The sequence below is a fragment of the Diabrotica virgifera genome, chromosome 7 (genome assembly GCF_917563875.1).
Source record: "Diabrotica virgifera virgifera chromosome 7, PGI_DIABVI_V3a".
Classification (NCBI taxonomy): domain Eukaryota; kingdom Metazoa; phylum Arthropoda; class Insecta; order Coleoptera; family Chrysomelidae; genus Diabrotica; species Diabrotica virgifera.
In genome coordinates, this window is record NC_065449.1 from 90,983,751 (window position 1) to 91,002,423 (window position 18,673).

At 33.1% G+C, this 18,673-nt stretch overlaps 1 protein-coding gene across 2 annotated transcripts in view; it reads right to left on the reverse strand.

The window, feature by feature from the left end:
- The window catches only part of LOC126887829 (major royal jelly protein 3-like), a 175,141-nt gene that overhangs the window by 54,664 nt on the left and 101,804 nt on the right, over window positions 1–18,673 (reverse strand). For both annotated transcript variants that reach the window (XM_050655697.1, XM_050655696.1), the window contains exons 5-6: window positions 17,379–17,616; window positions 3,435–3,610 (exon numbers count right to left, since the gene is read on the reverse strand). In XM_050655697.1, coding sequence (XP_050511654.1) covers window positions 3,435–3,610; window positions 17,379–17,616 — 414 coding nt within the window. The remainder of the gene's footprint in view (window positions 1–3,434; window positions 3,611–17,378; window positions 17,617–18,673) is intronic.

An 18,673-nucleotide genomic window follows, 5' to 3' on the forward strand; every position in this document is an offset into this window, starting at 1 on the left:
ACCTTCGAAACTCCAGAAGACGACGTGCCTTAGCGGTGACCGTGGGCACCAGATACTGCGAGGGTTAGTTCTGATGGCGTATTTTTGTGTTCAGTATCCCCAAAAACTCCAGAAGATGACGTGATCCTAGATAACAGGTGCTCCTGGTGTCGGTTCTGATGGTGTATTCCATTTCAGCAACCCTAAAATAAGCCCACGTAATCCAATTGCATCAATTTAATGCCGAATACCCGGAAAACTCCAGAAAATGACGTGCCTTAGCAGTGACCCTGGGCACCAAGTGCTCCGGAGGTAGGTTCTGATGGCGTAGTCATATTAAGCGATCCCAAAAACTCCCGAGTAACAAAACCTAGCCCTTAATATGCTTATTTTGACATGTTTATGCACTTTAAAATGCAATGCACTTTACTACTGCTTCTCTTCTGCTACATTAAAAGAAGTCTAGGAGATGTAGCTACAGTCGTAGAAGTCTAACAGAAGCCAAAGCTTCTTCCATTACGTACAAAAAACTAATAGGATGGAAGCTAAAGAACCTGTGAGTATATTGTTAGAAGAATAAAAATTATTTGTTCGATATTTTTTTAAGTAATAATTTGGCAAAGGCCATTGCTGCTTAACAACTTCGGTGCCCATGACGACAGTGTGTCGTCACGACGGTTTCATCGAGGGTACCGACGACGCACAAGTGTCGGCGGTAGTACTGCGTTAGGATATTCGTATATCACCGAACGTGTTAAGATATTCGTATATCACCGAACGTGTTAAGATATTCGTAAACGCAAAGGAAGCATTTAATGTCTGAATATTTCTGTGTTAACGTAGTTATGTGTTTATTTAGTATTATAAGCGGTTTCTTTACTACATATAACATTACCGCTATAATTTCAAAACTCATTAGCTGCGGATATAATATGTTTATACTCTGGGCTAATTACCAAAATACAAGGAAAAGTTATTTAACAGCAATTTTATTGCTGGAATCGAATCTTATGATTGTATGTATTAATAATATAGGTATGCAAAGTCCGCAGATAGTGTGCTACTTTTTTTATAAACAAAATGGCGCCCGAAAATCGTGTTTTTTTCAATTTTTGCTGTATAACCTCAAAGATTTTAACTTTACACCAAAAACACCCGAATAAAAATTCACCGTAATTAAATTATGCATAGAGACGTGTTTTTCCCGATTTACTTCGACGAAAATTTTCCCCGGAAAATGCGGGTTTTCCAACAAAATCTTAAATTTTCAACTAAAATTTGAGATAAATAATTGTTTATCAATAATTAAATAACCTGGTAATATAAAAGCTCTTTTCGTATAGACTATAATTCCAGGAATCGATGGAAATTGAGTGAACAGTTTAGCAACAATTGAATTGTGGATTAAAAAGTTACGGTCACTCTAATAACCACAATAATTATTATACATAATAATAACTACGATTTTTGGATAAAAGGACACTGTACCTATCGAATGTACGTTACAGAATTGAAATAGGACTATTTAAGCGGCCTCAGGAATATTTTAAAATTATAAACAATTTTTTGGCTGTTAAACAAATAGAATATCTTGGTAAATATTAAACTAATTTAAATCAAAAAACGGTATTAGAAACAGAGCGAAAGGATGCATCCTTTAAAAGAAAAATCGTGTAATTGTGATGAGTGATTCATGAGATAAAACCGGTCAAAATTGACCGGCATTTACGTTAGAGATATAAATAACAGGATCATAATTTTTGAACCATCACCTTTTCATTTTTGTCCTTTTTCTCCTCACCAATTTTCATATCTTTAGAATAATCATAACATATTTATTATTATTAAAACTATCGATATTACGAGTGAAAATTGCCAAAAACAGCAAAATTCCAATCAAAAAATAGATTGGAGAAAATGTAATCTCAAAGTTCAAAATCGGTACACGTTAAAAAATGCATTTTCTCGGCTGTCCATGGAGCAATTTTCTTCATTCTTTTTTGTTCCCAAGTAACTAGAGTAGAGCCATCTAACTGGTGCATTATTAAATGTCAAACTTGCTTTTGTTTTGTTATAATAGATTAATTTATTTATGAGAAAAGGAAACTACATATTTATTCCAGTTGTAGATTTTTTTTGGATAACCTTAATACAAGTGTACCTTTTAACGTTAAAAACACAAATATTCTCATCTGAAAGCTGTATAATTATTTAAACAATCTTTAATTAAACTAATTATAAATTTTTGTTATAATAAATAAATTAATTTATTATAACAAAACAAAAGCCACTTTGACATTTAATAATGCGTTAGTTAGATGGCTCTACTCGAGTTACTGGGGAAGAAAAAAAGAATAAAGAAAATTGCTCCATCGGAAGCCGAGAAAATGCATTTTTTTAACGTGTACCGATTTTGAACTAGGAGATTACATTTTCTCCAACCTAATTTTTGATTGGAATTTGGTATTTTTGTCAATTTTCACTCGTAATACCGATAGTTTTTATTATAATAATATACGTTATGATTATTTTAAAGATATGAAAATTGGTGTGCGGAAAGGCGACAAAAACAAAAAGGTGATGGTTCAAAAATTATGATCCTATTGTTTATATCTTTGCAGTAAATGCCGGTCAATGTTGACCGATTGTATCTAATGAATCACTCATCACAATTAAACTTTTTTTCTTTAGAAGCAAGCATCCTGCCTCTCTTTGTCCAATAACGTTTTTTTTATTTAATTTAATTTAAAATTTCCCGAGATATTCTATTTGTTTATAAGCCAAAAAATTGTTTATAATTTTAAAATATTCCTGAGGCCGCTTAAATAGTCCAATTTCAATTTCGTAAAGTACATTAGATAGGTACAGTACCTTTTTATACAAAAATCATAGTTATCCTTATGTATCACAATTATTGTGGTTATTATAGTGACCGTAAATTTTTAATTCACAATTCAATTGTTGCTAAACTGTTCATTCAATTTCCATCAACTTCAGGGATTATAATCTATATGAAAAGGGCTTTTACGTTACCAAGATATTTAATTATTGATAAACAATTACTTATCTAAAATTTTAGTTGAAAATTAAAGATTTTGTTGGAAAAACCCGCATTTTCCTGGGAAAATGTTTGTCGAAGTAAATTGGGAAAAACGCGTGTCTATGTAGAAATTAATTGTGGTGAATTTTAATTTAAGTGTTTTTGTTGTTAAGTTATAATCTTTGGAGTTATAGAGCAAAAATTGAAAAAAACACGATTTTCGGGCGCCATTTTGTTTATAAAAAAGTAGCACACTATCTGTGGACTTTGCATACCTATATTATTAATATATACAATCATAAGATTCGCATCCAGCAATAAAATTGCTGGTAAATAACTTTTTCCCAAAAATGGCCTATTCTCTGATAATCAGCCCAGACTATTAATACAACAGTTTTAAATGTAGAAAACTTACGTGAAATAATTTAGGTTGATCAACAGAAAATAATGATTCATTCCTCAGGTGAGCAGTATATACCCAATTTTCAGTCGGACTAGATGCCGCATGGTAAAATAATTTTCTTTCTATTCCATCAGAAATGGGAGACAAACTCATACCTAGAATGCCGTCCATAAGCTCGAACCTATCGTCTAAAAACAATAATTACGATGTATGTAAATGTTAATAAATAATTAGTCCAGAAAGCCACTGCGCATCCGCTAGGAAAAATATTCTGATTCGGATTTTTTGCACAATCTTACTCAAAAAGGACTCCTTTTAACAAATTTGCATGTTGCCAGGACCAAAAGGTGGTCAAAAATTTTTTAACGTTTTTTTTTTGTTTTTTCCTAAAATTATTTTTTTTTGCATGGAAAAAAGTTGTTTTAGGTTTTTGGATCATTCCAAACAGAAAAGGTCTTTAGTGACTTTTCTCTAAAAATGATGTTTTTGACATATAAGCGATTAAAAATTTAAAAATTGCTAAATCGGCCATTTTTAACCCTCAAAAACTATGTGAAAAACTGAAAATTTGAATGTTGTCAAGGTAGGTAGATATTTTTTAAACATCGATTGATGAAATCCCGAAGAGTTTTTTGCAATACAATACTCAAAACTCCTTTTTTTTAATTGCTAATCAACCGTGCGCGACACTATTTTCCACCGACAGTATGGTGCAAATGAAAGTAATAAATTCGTTATTTCGTAAACCGACGACTTTAAGGAAAAATCCCGAAACAAGTCGATTTTTATTTTTAAATTATGATATTGTGGCATATATAGTATACTAGTGACGTCATCCGTCTGGGCGTCATGACGTAGTCGATAATTTCTTTTTAATGAGAATAGGGGTCGTGTGGTAGCTCATTTGAAAATTTCTTCAATTCTCTATTCAGTAATGTAAACATTTACTTAATTATTTATACAGGGTGTCCTTCTACTTCTTTTTTTGTCAAATAATTTATTTTAATAAACATTTTTTGGACACCCTGTGTAAATAATTATGTAAATGTTTATATTACTGAATAGAGAATTGAAGAACCTTTCAAATGAGCTAGCACACGACCCCTATTCTCATTTTAAAAAAATCATCGATTACGTCATCACATCCAAATAGATGACGTCACTAGTCTAGTATACCATATATTATATATGCCGCAATATCATAACTTGTCACCATAAGTCGCCGGTTTAGGAAATAACGAATTTATTCCTTTCATTTGCACCATACTGTAGGTGGAAAATAATGTCGCGCACGCTTGATTAGCAATTAAAAAACAAAGGAGTTTTGAATATTGTATTACAAAAAACTCTTCGGGATTTCATCAAACGATGTTTAAAGAATATCTACCTACCTTGGCAACATTCAAATTTTCAGTTTGTCACATAGTTTTTGAGGGTTAAATTGGCCGATTTCGCAATTTTTCAATTTTTAATCGCTTATATGTCAAAAACTATCATTTTTAGATAAAAGTCACTTAAAACATTTTCTGTTTGGAATGATCCAAAAAACTCAAAAAAAGTTTTTTCCATGCAAAAAAATAATTTTAGGAAAAAAACAAAAAAAAACATTTAAAACATTTTTGACTACCTTTTGGTCCTGGCAACATGCAAACTTGTTAAAAAGTCCTTTTTGAGTAAGATTGTGCAAAAAATCCGAATCAGAATATTTTTCCTAGCGGATGCGCAGTGTCTTTCTGGATTAAATAAAAAATAGTAAAAAAGTAAAGCTATGCTACTAAAAACAAGTCAAGTAAAAACAAGTTTGTTCTTCCAGAGTGTAACAATCCACAACGTCACTACAGTTTTATAAATTCAAAAATATTAAAATTTTTTGGATATATGGCGGGGAAACTCATAAAACAGCTTAGCCAGTTCACATAATATCTAGGTGTAGATTTATCAAGATATCATGACCCAGCCAGAGACCTAAGAGGACAAATAAACAAGGCCGTAGTCATATCCGGATGTTTGAGAGATGTGGTCTGGAATGACCTATGTATGAGAAAGGACAACGAAGTTAGAATTTATAAAACTTGCATCAGACCTGTTATGACCTATGGTATTGAATCAGGAGAAGGCACCAATAAAACTAAAAGCATGCTACGAACAGCCGAAATGAAGACACTAAGAACAATTGCAGATAAGACAAGAAGGGATAAGATACGAAACAACATCATCAGGGAACAATGTGGCGTGCAGGATGTAGTCAGATGGGGTGGTCAAAGACGAAGAGAATGGTTCAGTCATGTAAAAAGAATGGAGGTTCACAGACTACCAAGAATTGCGCTAGAAGGAAAACCAGCTGCAAGCGTCCACCGGGGAGACCACCAAAAGATGGAGAGATAGCCGGCAGTGGCAGTCTACCTCTCAAGAAATACTTCAACGTCGGAATTAACAGATCGACAGATCTACAACAACTATAAGAAGAAGAAGGATATATGGAGATAAACTAGAGACATTAGTAGTCCAAGAAAAACTAGAGGGAAGAAGTCGACAGAAATCACCAACCCGATTGACTGATAGAGCCGAGAAATTATTAAACACGAACTTAGTTAATATGGTAAGTGCCACCTAAAATAGGGATAGATAGAGAGATAGCGTAAAAATAGAAATACGATCCCTGGAAGAAGCGCAATTTGCAAAATCATTAAGCATCTGTTAAGATGTATAGATTTTTAGAAATGAGACTCTTCTTGAAGTAATGCAGATATCTGTCCATCTATTTTTGCGATAATTCCAGGCCGAGAATTTCTTGTATGGCAATAGGTACATAGACATTTCGTGGCTAAAGCAACAAAGCAAGAACGTTATATATAACTTTAATAGGCCCACAAGTCATGATAACTTAGGATGAAGATGACGAACAATCGAAAAACATTCATTTTTGATATAAATAATGAGTGTTTCAAAATTGTGGACGATTAAATAATAATATATGTAATTTGTAATAAAACACGTCCAAGACAATCGAATTGTATGAGATCCACAGACTTGCAATGTCCTATCTAGTAAGCATTTTTCAGGCTAAAACAAGTTGGTTCGTATGTGTGAACATTTCCCACATATTCTAGTGAATACTCGTATACCCATTGGTTTCACTTCCTTAGATAAATTCACTTTGGTAGTAGTAACTAAGTAACCGGAACTATAAAGTCGTCAAATAGGTATAAAAATGTCAAACTTTAAAGCAAGTTTAGTGTCAAAGTCATAGCCAACTAGGTTAAACATCGTGTGTTTTTAACATATTATGTTATTAACAGATTAAATAAATTATTAGAAGAATTTTTTACTAAGCAACAACATTTCTGTTTAATGCAGGTAGGGGAGGGAAGGGCAAAGTGAAATAGTGGGGTAAAGCGAAATAGCTCGTTTTCAAATTTTTACGCAAACGGAGCCATCACTGTTTACAATCCAATCAATGTTTAGAAGTAGTACATGCTTATCGATCATTTTGTAACGGTCGTCTGTCGATGTTATTGAAAATATCACTATATGTACATTTTTGGACGACTATTCGTAAAATCTACAGGTGAGTGTAATTGCTAGTTCTTCTTATTTAACTCAACATATTTTTTAAAACAACACACAAAAGCAATCATACTTAACTATCTTTTATATTAAAATATAGATTGTTAGGTTAGGGTTAAAAATTTTGACTGAGCAAGTTTGCTTTTAAATCCATTTGGGGGAATGTGAAATGTTAATAGATGGGGCAAAGTGAACTATCGTTTCACTTTACCCCACTTGTATTTATACTTGATTGCTACCATTAAGAAAGAATATGTGTATTTCCAGGTGTAATATGGGAAATTATAAACGAAAAACGACTCAACAACAATAGTCTGTGGAGCCAATGACATCTGGAATCAAATCTTTGCGAACGGGGGACTTTGCCAAAATTAAGCTGCTATGCAACACGGAATTTCTGTTGCTACGTTAAATTGGAAGATTAAATCTGGAAAAATAAGGAAGAAGCGCCAAGTAAGAAGCTAGGACGATTTCAAACCGTACTCTAGACTATTTCACTTTACCCAACCATGCGGGGCAAAGTGAAAAAAGACAATGCCTGACAAACCCACGCATAACAAAAAAATTATTAACTTAGTTTAATTTATATTGCGACATAATGATCTTAAACTATACTGTAATAAGATGTGTTTTTTACAAAATTTCATTTCGAAAATTGTAAAATTTATTTAATTTCAAAGTTTAGCTATTCCACTTTACCCTACTCTCCCCTATTAATATTTTGTATTTTGACAACGACGTTCGATGTAGGCGTCGAAACGTTAATCAAATCATTTTTTTAAGTTAAATTGTGGCTTATTTCCCATGTAGAATAATAGTTATTTATGTACCAAGTCAGTAAAGTTACTCTTTATCGAACGAGTCTGATATTATGAGCCGAGCGAGCCTAGCGAGCGAGGCGAATAACAGACGAGTCTTTACTGACGTGGTGCATACAAAATTTTATCGCCAACAATTTGATATTGGTTAACACTTACTTACAATTTAAAATTTAAGAATATTTTAAATTTTAGACGTAATAAAATTTTTATGACAGTGATGACAGATGAATTTTGCATGATGGCCGCTTTCTATTTTTAATCGATAGTTATCAATATTGAATAATTACTAAATCGTTCAAGTTTTGATTTATGTTTTATGAATATAATTACAAAATACTACAAAATTTCATTTTTGGCATAAATTTAATTGACAATATCGTAAATGTTTGTACAATATTTTTAATAATTAAAGTACATAAATTGTAAGTTAACTCAAATGAATAATCGATTACTGCCATCGACCAGTCGACCACTTACATTCAATCTCGATTAATCGCGGCAGGTTAAGTAAAATTATTCTTTTAGTAAAATAAAGTGTTACTTTACTGCCGCAAATGAGGGCAAATGGGTACAATAATGAATGACTTTAGTGACGGTTGGCGATAATAAATATTATTAACCTCTAAATTGACATACACTCTGTTTCAACGAAAATTTGACCCCCCAGAAGCTTAGAAACTAAGAGCTTCTTTAAAATTAAAAAAAAACTGGCTAATTGGCTATGTCAAAGCCATTAATAAAAAAAAATTAAAAAAAAACATGTTAATTTTTAATGGGAGGGGGACGAATTTTCATGCAAAATCCATGCCCTCAAATGTAACCCACTACTGCCCCGCATCGACCCCCACTTCTTTTAAATAGCAAGTGTGGTCTAGTGGCACATCATTTGAAAGGTACATTTTTTTCTAAACGACGCTCTATTTTTTTTATTTACGTAATAAATTTGAAGATAATTTTGGACTTAACAAATTTATTATAAATAAGTTAAATCCAAAATTATCTTTAAAGTTATTCCGCAAATTAAAAAAATTAGAGGGTCCTGTAGAGAAAAAAAAATACCTTTCAAATGATGTGCCACTCGACCTACACTTGGTATTTTAAAAAAACTGGGGGAATTTTGCATAAAAATTCGACCCCCTTTCAATACAAATGGACATGTTTTTTTAAATTCTGAAGAAACTCTTGGTTTCTGAGTTTCTGGGGGAGGGGTCAAATTTTCGTTGGAACACTCTGTATTTAGTTATTTAAAAAGTGTCAAAACCACGTCAACGGGGTAATATTAATTTTTTTTTGTAAGGGTTTTTGTTTTCTTTTTATGTTTGCTCCATGTGGCTTAGCGAACGAATCCATTCGACTGTCTTGGTCGTTTCCTTACAATTTAGTCTTCTCATATCGCATTTTTGTTACTACATATTCCTTTTTGTAATCTTCTCAAATCTAAACCTAAATTTACAAACAACAGGCAGGGCCGGCGATAACGGGCCTGCAAGGGATGCACTGCAGGCGGGTCATTTTGGCGCCCCTGTTAGGGGGGCGCCAAAATGACCTTTTTTCTGTCGGTGCTATACAAAATACTAATTTAAAAGACACCGAAGGACGCCTATGCTTCTTTTGCAGGCGGGCGCCTTATACCCTAGCGCCGGTACTGAAACAGGAATATGATCTAACGATATTTGCTTATTTTCAATAAAACTACTTTATTATTTACCGATAACTACGGTTTAAATATTATGTACTGTAGAGGTTATTGGACAATCTATATACCAATAAATGACATAAAAAGAAGTATAAGAATGTCCATTGTAATACTAGCCAATTTCAAATTTTTATAACGGACGTACGTTTCGCTCAAATATTTTTTTATTTCCTATAATACGAATGATGACAACGTGAAAAGATAGAGTGGAAGAACTATAATAAACTACAAGAAAATAGTATTTCATTACAATACTAAAATGAAAAAAAAATGTTTAAGAAAACTCATTCCAAGTTTTGACCAACCCGGTATACCAGAATTAAAAATTTCGATATGTTGATAATTTTAAACAATAGTATGATATATTAAAAATCGTGTGGATATGAATACATTTTTTAATGTCAAATCTCTACAATTCTACAAGGTGGTAATATTGCTAAGGAATTAACAAAAAAAAACGTAATTATCTTTTAAACTACCTCATATAACATCTAAAATTTTATATTGGAAAATCGAGAACATTGACGAGAGTTCAAAAATGTAAAAATATACAGGGTATTCCATAAAAAAATATAAGTTTGTTGCACCTTCTGAATATATGTGTGAACTTGTAATATACGGTATGCGGCAAAATAAACAGTATTTAAATTCGTATGCTTCCAATTTGTATGTGTCATGGGCCAAGACGTACTGAGTCGTTTCAGAATGTCGTTATAACGTATGTGAAGGTCTTGATAATGTTAGGTTCTTCAGAATAGTTCTCAGTTTGGCAGAAAAAAATTTTTTGGCGGAGTAGTATTTTCGGTCATACGGAAAAGGTCACGAAAACGGTGCAAACTTAAAATCAACAATAGTTTCAGCAGGACGGGACAACCTGTCGCACTGCCAGGGAGTCTCTTCGAATACTGCGCTTTTATTTTGGTATTTGCCACTCACCTAAACTAACACCATCAGATGCGTACATATGGGCAATGCTGAAGGAGTCAGACAAATTGACCATCCGCCATTTCGGAATTCCGGACTAGAATTATAGTTATTTTCCTAACAAGTGCAGAAAGTCATACTTTTCCGCACGCGACTGCAGTTTGCCGAACGACGCGAAGCGGTAGTTCGGCAAGCAGTTGAGTGCGGGAAAGAGACTTTCTGCAAGAGTTAGAAACAATATTTTTTCTAAGAGTTTTTAAAAAATGACCAAATCTTAATCGATTAATTTAATTAATATGAAAATACATACACAAATTAATTCTTTGACAAGGTTGTTAAAACCAAACTTTCAATATAATTAGTTAGCATGACGACGATCTTGGTTTCCATGACGATGATTCAAAACGACTGTTATTGTCTACCGATTTGACTTTCGAATATTATGTCAAAATAATTTTATTTCATCGAATTGTCGCGTTAATTTCATTAAAACAGGAATACAATAAGATACATTTGAAATAAAATAGTAAATAATATCTAAATGTTAGGTTATTGCATGTATTATAATTATTTTAAGGCCATAATAAAATATCTAAACGCGTGCGGAAAAGTAAAACGCGTGCGTAAAAGTAAAACTTTCTAAACTAAAACGCGTGCGCCAAAGTAGACATTTTTTTGCTTAGCAACAACACTTTTATTTATTTTAGTAATATTTTGTATTTTGACAACGGCACCCGATTTGGGCGTCGAAACGTTAATAAAATTATTTTTTCGTTTTAATTGTGGCTTATTTCCCATATAAATAATTAATCAAAGTAGACATTTTTTCACGCTCGTAGAAAAAATATGTTTTCGTGCCAGAGGCAGCAGCGGATCTAGAAATTTGCCTTGGAAGGGGAAATTTGCGTTTGGGGGAACTTCCAATGAAAAACCAACCAAAAGACATAAAAAAGATAAACTCAGATTACATAAAAGACATAAATAATAACTTATAGGCATTAAGTTCCCTTAATATTCCTAACTAGTGTGTTTATTGGGTTGAATTTGTCTTTCTGTGGTTTCGGTTTTATATTAGCTAATATATTTTTATGTTTGAACAATTTTTTTCTTTAATTTTGGGCCTTGTTAGGGGGGAAATTTCTTCATTTTTGCTCCCCGTAGATCCGCTACTGGCTAGAGGGCATCTTTAAAATATGTTTTATCGGGAACGTGCGTGGTCGTGAATAATGTTTGCAAGGATATATCATGTGTACTAGATATATAAATAATCATAAACATTTCAATATTCATTTCAGTACTGTTTATTTTGCCGCATACTGTATCTGAAATAGTTATTTTCCTAACAAGTGCAGAAAGTCATTCTTTTCCGCACGCGACTGCAGTTTGCCGAACGACGCGAACCGGGAGTTCGGCAAGCAGTCGAGTGCGGAAAAGAGACTTTCTGCAAGAGTTAGGAACAATATTTTTTCTAAGAGTCTTTAAAAAATTACCAAATCTTAATCAATTAATTTAATTAATAAGAAAATACATACACAAATTAATTCTTTGACAAGGTTGTCAAAACCAAACTTTCAATATAATTAGTTAGCATAAGACGATCTTGGTTTCCATGACGATGATTCAAAACAACTGTTATTGTCTACCGATTTGACTTTCGAATATTTGTTAAGTATTTATTAAATGTATAGAACACGCCACTGTTTATTTCATACTGTCACATCGCCATTGTAAAAAAAATATAGTTAATTGTCAAACTACAAAAAAGGCGTCATGTACTTTTAGAATAAAAAATATTTAATTCAGATTAGTTTGTCCAGAACAACAAAAAAAAAATAAGAAACTAAAATGCCAAGGGGCTTTCCCTGTGTAAGAGCTCCATACTAATGGTCCTCCTAGCCTCGATACCAGTGGAATATTGGTAAATTTTAGACGAATTTCAGTATCACTCCAGCATTATATACAAGATTGGTAAATTTTGGACGAATTTCAGTGTCGTTCCAGCATCATATTCAAGCAATCGTTAATTGGACAAACAAACGATTCAAAAACTCATTTTACGTCGCTCATCGAGAACTTCAAAGTCTGTGAGTCAGTTTTTACCTAAAATATTGCTTTCTTATCTGATCATAAATAAAAGTGTTGATAATTGTCATATTTGAGATCTGAATTTGCAATTTTTCTTTGTTTTTTAAAACATTAATTAATAAAATAGCGGTAATAAAACTAACTTAATAATTATTCCTAAATTACATTAAGATTAATTAGTAATTGATTTCTATAAAGTTTAATAATTTCTATACAGTGTATATAAAATCTCAAACCATTTATTGCTACAAATAAATGTCAAAAACTAAAAAATCAAAAACGTCAAAAATGTCGGAAGCTATTGATAAATTACGTAAAAATATAAATTCTGTCAAAATCAACTTAACTTTATTTAGTAAATTCGTAGATAACTTTAATACAGCAGATGGATCTGTTACTGAGTTGCAAGCTAGATTAAATAATGCAAAACATTTAATACACGAATTTGAAGATATTCAACGTGAAATCGAAGCATCTTTGGATCAAATTTCCGAAGAAGAAATAAATTACCGCATAGAATTCAATTCATTGTACTATTCAACGATAACAAATGCTCAACTAATAATTAATAAATCTAGTTCTACTTCTAATCATAATTCTTCTTCGGCACAGCAATCTACAAATATTGTAGGCATAACCAAGTTTGGTTGGATAATACCAGGCCAAATTCTTCAATCATCTTCTACCACTACTCATTGCAATCTATTGCATGGTGAAATGTGTTCTGATCGTAATCAATTCAGGGAACTAGAAGAATGCAATGCTTCCAGCTCCAAATCTCTGTCTCAAGAAGAAAAGGATTGCGAATCACAGTTCCAAAATACGTACCAAAGGCTAGCAGATGGTAGATTTGGTGTATCGTTGCCTATCAAGGATTCTGTTTCCAAACTAGGTGATTCTAAAACAATTGCTACTAAACGTTTTTACACTTTAGAGCGTAAGCTTCAACTAGACGATAAGTTAAGGCAAAGCTACCCTCAATTCATATCTGAGTACTTGTCAATGAGAAACATGACGCAATGTGAGCCAACCAGTCGTATTTCAAATAAAATAGAATTTTATCTTCCTCATCGTGGAGTTATTAAAGAAAGTCTAACCACTCAACTTAGAGTTGTTTTTAATGGTTATTTTCAATCATCTTCAGGTATTTCTCTTAATGATTTACAGATGATAGGACCAGTCATACAAGATGATCTCATTTCCATCTTATTACGCTTCAGACAGCATTCATATGTCATTTCTTCAGACATAGCAAAAATGTATAGGCAAATTCTCATCGAACCTTCTCAAAGATGCCTACAGAAAATAATTTGGAGATCTGATCCAACTCAACCTTTAAATTCTTACGAATTAAATACGGTTACATATGGAACAGCTTCGGCCAGCTTCTTAGCTGTTAGATGCATACGTCAGCTTTCATTAGATTTTACAACTGAATTTCCAGAAGCTTCTCAAATTATTTCTAATGACATGTATGTAGACGACATTCTATAGGGTTCCGAATCGGCAGACGATCTATCGCAGTTGTGTTCAGAAATAATACACATTCTGAAATCAGGGTGTTTTTCTTTACGTAAATGGATTTCAAACGATCCTAATATTCTTAATAAATTACATGATTCTATATCTTCGTTAGATATTCCATTTTCATTTGGCTCAAATGAAAATACGAAAACTTTATACCTTCAGTGGTGCTCTCAATCGGGCACACTTTCTTACAAGGTTAATTCTGTACCTATATCAAAGGTTACGAAACGTACTATATTATCAAGTATATCCCAAATATTCAATTTGTTGGGACTAGTCAGTCCAAAAGTGATTAAAGCCAAAATTCTCTTGCAGCAATTATGGTTACAGAAAATTGATTGGGATCAATATGTTTCTCCAGATATTTACACCCAATGGTTAACATTTTATGATCAATTGTTCCATTTAAATGAACTAAAAATTCCTAGGCATGTGAAGCTAAAGGATTCTGTTGTGTTAGAAATGCACGCGTTTTCTGATGCTAGTGAATTAGCATATGGTTCTTATATCTATGTTCGTAGTATCAATGAACAAGGTGAAATATCCGTAAACCTATTAGTTGCCAAATCAAAGGTAGCTCCCCTCAAACGAATTTCAATACCTCGTCTCGAACTATGCGCAGCCCTCATATTGGCTCAGCTTGTTAAAAAAGTAAATAATTCTTTGAAACTTCAATTTCGAAACTCATACTATTGGACCGATTCTACAATAGTTCTTGGTTGGATAAATACGTCATCTCATTTACTCAAAACATTTGTTGCCAATCGTGTCAGTGAGATTCAATCAATGACAGCAGCTCACAATTGGAGACATGTTTTATCAAGTCAAAATCCAGCTTATCTGCTTTCACGCGGAATAAGCCCCTCTTTTCTTAAAACTTGTGATCTTTGGTGGCATGGACCACACTTCTTGTCTCTTCCTGAAGAGTCATGGGCAGTATCTAGTATTGATTCCCAAATGTCTCTTCCCGAAATGAAGAATTCAGTTCAATCTTTAATTGCGTTGAATTCCTTCAAGTTTCCATTTAATAATTTCTCCTGTCTTATTAAACTAAAAAGACTCGTTGCTTATTGGTTACGTTTTATTCATAATTGTTCCACACGAGATAAAACTCAAAGAAAGTCGGGTCGCATTTGTGCTGACGAGTTAGATCAATCTCTATATATTTTAATCAAGTTAGCTCAAGGTGAAGGATTTTCCACTGAATTATCTGATCTTACAAAAGGAAAAGTAATTTCCCACAAGAATCAAATTCTTTCTCTCAACCCTTTTCTTGACGACAAAGGTATAGTTAAAGTCGGTGGAAGAATATGTAATTCTAATTTTGAATTTGATAAAAAACATCTTATCTTGTTACCAGCTAAGCATCGTTAAACAATACTGATATTTCGTTTGAAGCATCAACTATTATTTCATTCAGGTGCTCAACATCTTTTAGCAGTTGTTAGAGAAAATTTCTGGCCTATTAATGGCAGAAACACAACAAAAAAATAGTAAGAGAATGTATTCATTGCTTTCGTTTCAATCCTAAACACGTCTATCCGATAATGGGCAACTTACCCAAAGCTCGTGTTACTCCTTCATTCCCATTTTCCGTTACGGGTGTTGATTACGCTGGACCCTTTACCTTAAAAACCAAAAAGGGCCGTAATCCGTCATTTTATAAAGCATACGTAAGTTTATTTATTTGTCTTTCTACCAAAGCAATTCACTTGGAACTAGTAACCGATCTTACTGCTCAATCTTTTATATCCACGTTAAAACGTTTTATATCAAGACGTGGAAAACCAGCTCAGATTTTATCTGACAATGGTACAAATTCCATAGGATCTTATAATGAATTAAAGGATTTAGGTAACTTTCTTAAAATTAATCAATCAAATATATCAGATGTTTGTGCGAATAATCAAATACATTGGCAATTTATACCAGTATATTCACCTCATTTCGGAGGAATTTATGAATCGGGTATTAAGTCTATGAAATCTCATTTGAAAAGAGTAATTTCAAATTCACATCTTACTTATGAGGATTTCAACACTGTTCTTGTTCAGATAGAGGGTATATTAAACTCTCGACCTTTGACTCCAATGTCAGCTGATCCTTCCGACTTTATCCCAATCACTCCTGCCCACTTCTTGATTGGACGCTCAATGGAATCAATTCCAGAAGTTGACCTTACAGACATAAATCCCGGAAAACTTCATCAATTTCAAAGACTCCAACAGATCTGGCAGCACTTTTGGCGACGATGTTCTTTGGAATATATATCCGAACTGCAGAGTCGGCAAAAATGGAAAATACACATGTCAAATATTCAGCTTGGAGATTTAGTCCTGAAAAAGGATAAGGGACAGCACCCGTTAAATTGGTTGATGGGTCGTGTTCATTCACTTCATCCTGGTCCAGATGGTGTAACCAGAGTGGTTACTATTCGTACTTCAAAGGGTCTTACCAAAAGAGCAGTTAGTACGATATGTCCGCTTCCTATAGACACAGTGCAATGATAATTGATGAACAATATCAAAGTGATTACTATTTTTTTGAACTCTGTTACTAATAATTTAAATGTTAAGTTCTTAATAATTTAATTTGATTATGTTTGTTTATTTATTATTTTGCTTATGTTCAGTATAATTTCATAAATATTATTTGAAAGGTGTGCCTTTCAAGGTGGCCGGTGTGTTAAGTATTTATTAAATGTATAGAACACGCCACTGTTCATGTCATACTGTCACGTCGCCATTGTAAAAAAAATATAATTAATTGTCAAACTACAAAAAAGGCGTCATGTACTTTTAGAATAAAAAATATTTAATTCAGATTAGTTTGTCCAGAACAACAAAAAAAAAATAAGAAACTAAAGTGTCAAGGGGCTTTCCCTGTGTAATAGCTCCAATATTATGTCAAAATAATTTTATTTCATCGAATTGTCGCGTTAATTTCATTAAAACAGGAACACAATAAGATATATTTGAAATAAATTAGTAAATAATATCTAAATATTAGTTTATTGCATGTATTATAATTACTTTAAAGCCATATTAACATATCTAAATTAACACGCGTGCGGAAAAGTAAAAACCGCGTGCGGAAAAGTAACACGCGTGCGGAAAATTAACACGCGTGCGGAAAAGTGAAACTTTTAAAACTAAAATGCGTGCGCGAAAGTAGACATTTTTGCACGCTCGTAGAAAAATATTTTTTTGTTCGATCCTATCTACGCCCCAATTTTTACACTAAAATTTTTTTTCATATCTCTTACGACAAATGAATAATTGTACTTCCTCGCACTAATGGAGCATCATGTATAAAATCACCTAATATTAAACTCACCTAATATTGTGTAAGTTCCGTAAGTTGGATAAGGAAACATTGTCTTGTCAATTATCCTCCATGATTTGTTTGCGTTAAAGTCATAAACGATAAGAGCAAACGCTTGGCAATCAGCTATATAGACAAAGGTATTGCGACAGAAGCGGGTTCTATCCAGAACTTCTACAATTGGAGTTACCATCATGGAGCGAAGATCATACTGATTACTTGGAAATTCATATTTATTAATTAGTGTGTCCTTAAAATAAAATAATAATTTATTCAATGTTTTATCAGTAGTTTGTAATCATTAAATAAACAAAAGTAACAAAAAGTTTAAAGTAAAATATGTATATTCATACAGCACAAAACATCGAAGCCGACTCGATTCGAGTCGTGTTTCGTTTATATCCGTCAGAGTAGATGACACTTTTGTAGCTATTCACTTAAAGTATGAAGTTTCAAGACATATTAGCAGAGTATGGGGGACTTGGGCCAGACGGCCAGACGGTCAAAGTCCAACTCAGACGTCACTGGCGCCAATGTCGGTAAGCGTTTAATCTGCATTACCGGCCGAGCTTAGTCAAAGCATGAACTTAGCTAAGAACGGAACCGTTTGTTAACTGACAGCTGATGAATAACATGTGTCATATACAGGGTGTAATCAGAAAATATACATGGTGTCGTACCAACAAGAGACTATGATGACGTAATTGACATTAAACGAAAGGGGGAGGTGGATACTATAGCACAAAAAACAAATGCAAAAACGTTGCCACAAAGGCGTTACAGTATATCTTCGTTGTTATTGGTCCGATTAACCGCAATCCACACTCACGCTTCTTCTTCTTCTTCGTCGTCTGTCAATTCTTCTTCTTTCGTCTGTCAGTTCTTCTTCTTCTTTTCGTCGAGCCACGTGTCGGCTTTCAGCGCCCAATATATCAATTCTTCTTCTTTTCGGCTGTCACACTGTCCACTTTCTTCGTGTCTATTAATCGTGAGGGGAAAAGGGGAGGGGATAACGATAGCACAAAAAACAAAACGTAAAGACGTTGCCACAAAGGCATTACAATATATCTTCGTTGTTATTGGTCCGATTACTACATGTAAGACATTAAACGAAAGGGGGTACCATAGCACAAAAAACAAAACGTAAAGACGTTGCCACAACGGCATTACAGTATATCTCGTTGTTATTGGTTCGATTACTACACAATCTGAAATGCTATACGATCATCATCATGACAATGGCCATTCTGAAAGTTTATAAAAATGTGAAATGCTATACGATCATCATATATATACGGCTGAAAATC